The 8,023-nt window shown below is 39.7% G+C and overlaps 1 protein-coding gene across 1 annotated transcript; it reads left to right on the top strand.

The window, feature by feature from the left end:
* The first annotated feature begins 6,141 nt into the window (after positions 1-6,141).
* Positions 6,142-6,861, top strand: LOC141618422 (secreted RxLR effector protein 161-like). The gene has a single exon (XM_074435515.1). It carries the CDS (start codon positions 6,142-6,144, stop codon positions 6,859-6,861), a length of 720 nt encoding a protein of 239 aa, XP_074291616.1.
* The last annotated feature ends 1,162 nt before the right edge of the window (positions 6,862-8,023 follow it).

Below are 8,023 nucleotides of genomic sequence, written 5' to 3'. Positions count from 1 at the left end.
CTTGCTTAATTCATTTTTTACAAGTGTGCAACAAAAGAGTTTTAAACTGAAAAAGACTTAAGCTTTCAATCGAGTAAATTAACTTTGCAAAACCGTTTATCATTTTCAAATCTTTGAATCTTTTGCAAGTTTGTTTATTTATCTTTTGAGTCTTTTACTTGAGTTTGTTGTTGCACCTAGTCGTTTTAGTCGTGTTCAAGGATCCCGTGTTTTGTACTTAAACTTTATCTCCTCCGTTCAATTGAGTGAACAACATTGATGTTCCGGGTGTAATTCCAGAGCAGATATTCGTTACCACCCGTTGCTTGTGGAATGATGTCCTTGGTTGAACCCTTCTTGTCTTTATCGTTCCTCTCGGCCTCTCCTGCAACAATGAACGAACTGAGGGCTTGGCTTTGTGCCAAGCGTACTCACTCCGACGCTCAAGTCAGTAACTTAGGGGATAAGTTGTTCCTTGGCAAAATGTATATTGTAGAGAGAGAAGGAAGATTATACCAGATGAATAGTGTTTCTTAGGTTAAGTTGTGGATCCTTTCCTCAATGAAGGTTGAGGAGTATTTATAGACTTTCACCTTTTGTCACGTAGTGGCCAAGTGGCCAAGTGGCTAGCAGGTGGAAAGACTGATCTACCCCTCGGCCGAGGGACCTATGGCAGGCCGGCGGGCCCTGTTGACTCACCGCCGAGGGGTCTTGGATGTGAGTACGCGGGTATGTGCCCCCGGCAAGTTGCCATGCCGAGACCAGTGACAGTAGATGGGCTGCATCGACTAGGCTGCCTAAGCCGTTGACTTGCTGTGGATATCTTTGACCTTGCTCAATATGTTGACTTGGTCAGCGGTGCAGAATATGCCCCATCAATTGAGATAAGTGGTCTTGTAACAAACGGGTAGAACCGAACAAAGTCTTAGGATAGAGTTATCCTTGAGCATGAAGTCTTCGAAGCGGAGTAGCTTTTGAGCGTGAAGTCTTTCGGCGGAGTAGCCCAAAGCAAAAGTCTTATTGCGGAGTAGCTTTAAGCAAGGAGTCTTTCGGCGGAGTAGCCCAAAGCAAAAGTCTTGGAAGCGGGGTAGCTTTTAAGCATTAGCAACCGGAGTAGGTTGGGGAGTTGTTTTATTATTCGGGGTGGTCTTAGTTTGTATGAGTTTACTTCTGAGACGTTTAATAAAATAGCGCTGGACGTAGGTCGCGGAGTAGTGACCGAACCAGTTTTTAAAAACATCGTTAGTCGTGTCTATTTCGTTTTATTTCCGCTGTACACTCTACTCACGTTTTTATTTACAGAATCAACTGTTGAGTGCACTGCAACTTCTGCTTGCTGAATCGTTGTTGAATACTTCTAACTCTCTAGTTCTAAGTATCGAATTCTCCTTTCATCTAAACATTGTTTAAAGTGTTTAAGAGTTTTAAAAGAAGCTTTCATTAAGCTTAAATTTTAAATAGACACCTAATTCACCCCCTCCCCCTCTTAGGTGCCCTCATCCTCGACTCTTCAATTGGTATCAGAGCCTTGTGCTCTTGATAACTGGTTAACTACCAGTGAGTTGATCCTATAGTCATGGACGGGAAACATACTAAGTACCCTATCTTCAAAGGGGATAACTACTCCTGGTGGAAGTACCGTATGGAACACTACGTCAAAATTACGGATTATGAGTGTTGGGTCATTATTCAAAAGGGTCCCCTTGCTATAACGGTTACTGACTCTGATGGGAAATGTGTCGTGAAAAGCGAGGAAAGTTATGTCGAGGCTGACTATCGTAAAGTCGAGAAAAATTCTAAAGCCATGTCCATTCTTCAATATGGCATCGGTGAACAAGATATCAATCGCATCTCCGGATGTACCTCGGCTAAAGAGATTTGGGACACGTTAAATCTTGCTTATGAAGGAACGTCCCAAGTCAAGAAGTATCGTATTGACCTTCTCATGCAACAAGATGAGATGTTCAATATGATGAAAGATGAGTCAATTAATTGTCTTTCTTCTCACTTTTCTAGTATTGTTAATGAACTTAAAGGTCTAGGTAGAGAGTTTGAATCCGAGGATATAGTCCGAAAGATCCTTCGTAGCCTAAGTGATAAATGGCAACCGAAGGTGACGGCTATTGAGGAGGCTAAAGATCTGTCCAAATTGTCCCTCAATGAGCTAATTGGTTCACTCATGGCACACGAGTTAAGTCTCGCAAAGCGCTCGGGTGAAAGTTCCAAAGCTAGAGGTTTCGCTCTCAAATCAACCTCAAGTGATGAGGAAGATGATGGAGATGACGAGCAAGCCATGTACTCACGTAACATGGCGGATATGATCAATAGTCACAATCCTAAGAAGTTCAACAATACTAACAAAAAACGTTTTTAAAAGAAGAGATCTTATTCCACGGTGGCTTGTTTCAAATGTGGTGAGAAAGGTCACCTTATCAAAGATTGCCCCAAGTGGAATGAGTTCAAATCTAGAGAAAAACGAGATTTTGCAAAGAAAGATTTTAAGCATAAAGTCATGTCTGCAATATGGGGTGTATCTGATTCCGATGAGGATGAAGTCCTTGAGGAAGAATTAGATGCCAAAGTTTATATGACAACTCGTCTTGATCTTGACGGACCCAAGTCTTCAAAGAAAGAATCCGCACTCTGTCTTATGGCGCACTCCGACGACTCCAGCGATGACTCCGACACCGAGGTAATGAATCTCAAGAACAAGGTGAGAACTCTTTCTAAGGATAAGCTTTGTTTGATGTTTGATGATGTACTTGACAAGAGTCTTGCTAAAAACGATAAACTCTATGACTTGCAAACTCAAATTGAGGAAATTGCTGAAGAAAATGTTGGTCTTAGAGAGTGTCTAGATGAGATAAAATAAAGTAACATCATTCCATCACTCAGAAAAGAAATTAAAAAATTGAGGAAAGAAAACCTTGTTCTCACGAATATTGCTAGCTCGTCAAAATCAACAGTTGCCTCAACTGTTGTTTCTGATATAGAAAAAGAAAACGAGTCTTTAATTATTCAAGTTGATATTTTGATTAAAGAACGAGACTCACTGCTAGCTGACCTTACCTCGTGTCGACATGATAATAAGCAACTTGAAGAAATTGCTATGTTGCTTAGTGATGAATGTAGTCATGCTAAATCCGCTTTCGATAAAGTAGGCAAACTAAATCTTGACCATCTTGCTAAAATTGAAACATTGACCAAAGAGTTGCATGATGCTAAAGAGTTTTACAGGAAATGGGAAGGTAGCCAAAACATTTTAGACTCCCTCATAAATCAGTCCCAAAAATCTGAAGAGAAAGCTGGACTTGGTTTCCAAAGTAACAGTTCAGTGAACTGTAACTTCAGAAACCAGGAACCAAGCAAGACTGATTTTCGAAGGAGAAAATATGCAGGCCTTCCTGAGTATATTGTTTGCAACTTTTGTGGTAAGACTGGTCATAACTTTAATGGTTGTCCTAACCGACTAAACGATTTAAATAAGAACATCAAGGTTGCTAAAAAGGAGTGGGTTCGCAAAGATTTGATTAACAATGCAACTCACAAAAAGGGATCCAAATTCGTTTGGATTCCTAAACTAACCTCTTGATTTCTTATAGGCATTAGTGAGAGGCAGCAGCAATTGGTACTTGGACAGTGGATGTTCACGTCATATGACGGGAAGTAGAAACCAATTTCTCTCACTAGAAGCCTACAATGGTGGCACCGTGACGTTTGGTGACAATAAGAAAGGTGAAATTATTGTAATCGGGAAGGTTGGTAAGTCATCGTCACAATGTGTCGACAAAGTGTTGCTTGTCAAAGGTTTGAAGCATAATCTCCTTAGCATATCTCAAATGTGTGATAATGGTAATATTGTTGAATTTTGTGCTAGTGAATGTCGTGTCTTAGATGGTAATACAAGGGAAGTTGTTCTTGAAGGAAAACGTGTTAAAGATGTTTACTTAACTAATCTTTTTGCATTGTCCAGTCGTACCATGTCTTGTATGAGTGCTTTGAAAAAGAACGACCCATGGCTTTGGCATAAGAGATTAGGTCACGTAAATGCTAGAACATTGAACACCCTTAAGCGACTTGACTTAGTCGATGGCATTCCTAATATGAAATTTGACTTTAATAGTTTGTGTGATGATTGTGCTAAGGGGAAGCAAGTAAGAAGCTCCTTTAAATCCAAAAAGTTCGTTAGTACATCTAAACCTCTTGAGTTACTTCATATTGATTTATGTGGTCCTATGCGTGTTAGAAGTAAAGGAGGTAGTCGTTTCTTATGTGTGATTGTTGACGATTTTTCACGATTCGTTTGGCTTCTCTATTTGAGTTCTAAAGATGAAGTATTTGATGAATTTTTTGTTTGGTTGAAAAAGGTCCAAAACAAGTTTGATAAAAAGCTCATATCTTTGAGATCCGACCATGGAACCGAATTTGAAAATTCCTCATTTATTACTTATTGTGATGAGCACGGTATTAGCCATAACTTTTCCGCGCGTGCTACACTTCAACAAAACGGGGTTGTAGAGCGTATGAACCGTACACTTGAAAACATGGCTAGGACTATGCTCATTAGTAGCAAGTTGCCAAAGAATTTTTGGGCCGAAGCCGTCAACACATCATGTCACATTTATAACCGTGTTATGATCCGAAAAATGCTTAACAAAACACCCTACGAGTTGCTTAAAGGAAGAAAGCCTAATTTATCCTATTTGAAATGTTTTGGAAGTAAATGTTTTGTTCACAACAATGGAAAGGATAATTTGGGTAAATTTGATGCTCGTAGTGATGAGGCCGTATTTGTCGGTTATTCGGATCGTAGCAAGGCTTATAAAGTGTATAATAAACGAACCATGAAAATGGAAGAAAGTGTGCATGTCATATTTGATGAGTCTAGTCTTTTTCATTCTAATACACATGAAGAGGATGATGAAGATGATGAGGACTATGAGCTTGGAATGATCCGACATGACATGGATGATGTACACGAGGAGAACGAACAAGAGGAGCCGAATCAACAGTCGGATCAACTGTTGATTGAAGGAACTGACCAAGAGACAGGGGGAACAGAACCACTTGAACCACAAAATGAGGCTACGACATCCAGGGGGAATGAGGGTACACTTGAACAAAATGAACAAACAGAAACAAACCCTCAAACACAAAATGAACCCGAAACCAACAGGTTGAGCGAACCGTTGAGTCGAACCCCAAGAAGCCTCACCATCCTTAATCGTACCAAAGAAGTGGAAACACCAAAAATCTCACCCCCTTTCTAACTTGACCAGTGACTTGAATTCGGGAAGGAAAACAAGATCATCCCTCAATGATTTCTTTGCATCTCATGCGTTCCTCTCACAAATTGAACCAACGAACATCACCATGGCACTTGAAGATCCGAGTTGGGTGATGGAAATGCAAGAGGAACTTAATCAATTCAAAAGGAATGAGGTATGGCATCTTGTCCCTAGACCTACTGGTTGTACCGTGATTGGTACCAAATGGGTCTTTCGCAATAAGCTAGATGATTCGGGCAATATCGTAAGGAATAAAGCTAGACTAGTGGTGCAAGGATTTAAACAACAAGAAGGCATTGATTATAATGAAAACTTCGCACCAGTAGCTAGGCTTGAAGCCATACGTATGCTCATAGCTTTTGCTGCTCACAAAGGCATCAAACTGTTTCAAATGGATGTCAAAACGGCTTTTCTAAATGGTTATTTAGAAGAAGAGGTCTTTGTGGAGCAACCACCGGGTTTTATGAACAATGAATTTCCAAACCATGTTTTTAAATTGGACAAGGCGCTGTATGGTTTAAAACAGGCTCCAAGAGCTTGGTATGATCGCTTGTCAAAATTTCTTTTGGAAAATGGTTTTGTGCGTGGATCGGTTGATAAGACATTGTTCATAAAGTCACAGTGTGGTGAACTGTTGATTGTACAGATTTATGTCGATGACATAATATTTGGTGCAACGAATGAACTCCTTTATTTGTACTTTTCGGAACTAATGAAATCTGAGTTTGAGATGAGTATGATGGGAGAACTAGGTTTCTTCCTTGGGCTTCAAATCAAGCAAACTCAAGATGGTGTGATGATTCATCAACAAAAGTACATAAAGGAGATGCTATGTAAGTTCGGTATGACTAATTCTAAACCTTTCTCTACACCTATGGTTTCGTCCACAAAGCTTGACAAAGATGAGAATGGTAAGAAAGTTGATGAAACGATGTATCGAGGTATGATCGGTTCATTACTTTATTTGACCGCTAGTCGACCGGATATTTTATATAGTGTATGTCTATGTGCTCGTTTCCAAGCTAGTCCTAGAGAATCGCATTTCATTGCCGTAAAACGTATTCTTAGGTATTTAGTTGGAACGTCTAATTTGTATCTTTGGTATCCCTCACATTGTCCTATTGAGCTTTTAGGATACTCGGATGCAGATTATGCCGGAAGCGTTGTTGATCGAAAGAGTACATCCGGGATGGCTACTTTCTTAGGTCCGTGTTTGATCTCATGGGCGTCAAAGAAACAAAACACCGTTGCTCTTTCCACCGCTGAAAGCGAGTACGTAAGTGCCGCATTGTGTTGCGCGCAAGTTCTTTGGGTTCGACAACAACTAAGGGACTATGGTATTATCTTTGATTCAACTCCTATCTTTTGTGATAATACTAGTGCCATTAACATTTCAAAGAACCCTATACAACACTCAAGGACTAAGCATATTGACATAAGACATCATTTTTTACGTGATCATGTGGAAAAAGGTCAAATTCGTCTTAAATTTTGTAGAACGGAAGATCAAATAGCCGACATTTTTACAAAACCGCTTGAAAGAGAACAATTCGTAAAACTTCGGTTGGAAATTGGTTTGTTGGATTCCGCGTAAAATTTTATGACGACTTGCCCTCGATGATTGACTAGAGTAGATGTTACATTTGTTTTTATAAGTGATTATGTGTTAGTATTACTCAATGAATTAGATGATTAATTTACATGTAAATCCAATGGGTAAAGATATTATTCACATGGAGCCACTCAACCATCATCTAACCATCAAATCTCCTTTCCCCATTACCCATGTCCTAGCCGCCTAAACCCCACCTAACCGGCTACACCCACCTTCCTCTCAACCAATCAAATAAAAAAAGCCTAAAACACTATTCACCTCATTTACTACATGTACAATTTTTCAACTCTTAAATCATGACCTTCTTACTCACTTTCAAAATATTCAAAAAATTACACCTTCCTCAAATATTCTCCAAAACCGTAAAAAGCATACCTCTCCCAACTGTCACTTTTACTTTCACTATAAGAATCATGCCTCCAAAATCAACTAAGAAACTCTTTAATGCAATCCGAGACTCCTACAAGCCGAAAATACCATCGGTTGAACCACAAATCGAAAGTCTTGGATCAAAAACTGCCCAAAATCAAAAACCACCAAAGAAACCTAGAGTCTTTGTGCCGAAAACCCCAATGACAAGAAAGAAATCAGTTGCTAATCGTCCTAAAACAGCTGTCGAGGCTAGGAGATTCTCAAGTCGGGTGTTCAATCAAAAATTCGATTTGAATATGCCGCATGCAACCGAAACCGAGGGTGAAGAAGGAAGCACACGGGTTGTTGGTGAGGTTGATGATGATGGAAATCCAATCATTCAAGAAGTTGAGGGTGTTGATGTTGGTGTTGGTAAGGAAAGTAACAATGATGAGGAGATTGTTGATGAAGATGCCGAGAAGGAAGGAGAGAAAAACAGTGAGGAAAAGAAAAATGAAAGTGAAGAGGAGAATGAGGAAAACATTGAAAAAGAAAAAGAAAAGAGTGTTGAAAAATCAATTGAAAAAAGTGAGGAAAACGAAAAGAGTGTTGAGAATGTTGTTGAGGAATCCGGTGAGAAGAGTAATGGGAAATCGAAATTGAAATCAAAATCGAAATCGAAGGGAAGTGTTGGTGATGATGAGATGTTGAAGGATTTGGTTGGAAACAAAAGGCGAAAAAGGAAAGGCAAAACCGTGAGTGAGGCAACGGTTGTGGAAACGGAACTTGA

Source organism: Silene latifolia, chromosome X, assembly GCF_048544455.1.
Source record: "Silene latifolia isolate original U9 population chromosome X, ASM4854445v1, whole genome shotgun sequence".
NCBI lineage: Eukaryota > Viridiplantae > Streptophyta > Magnoliopsida > Caryophyllales > Caryophyllaceae > Silene > Silene latifolia.
This window is presented reverse-complemented; position numbering and strand designations above follow the sequence as displayed.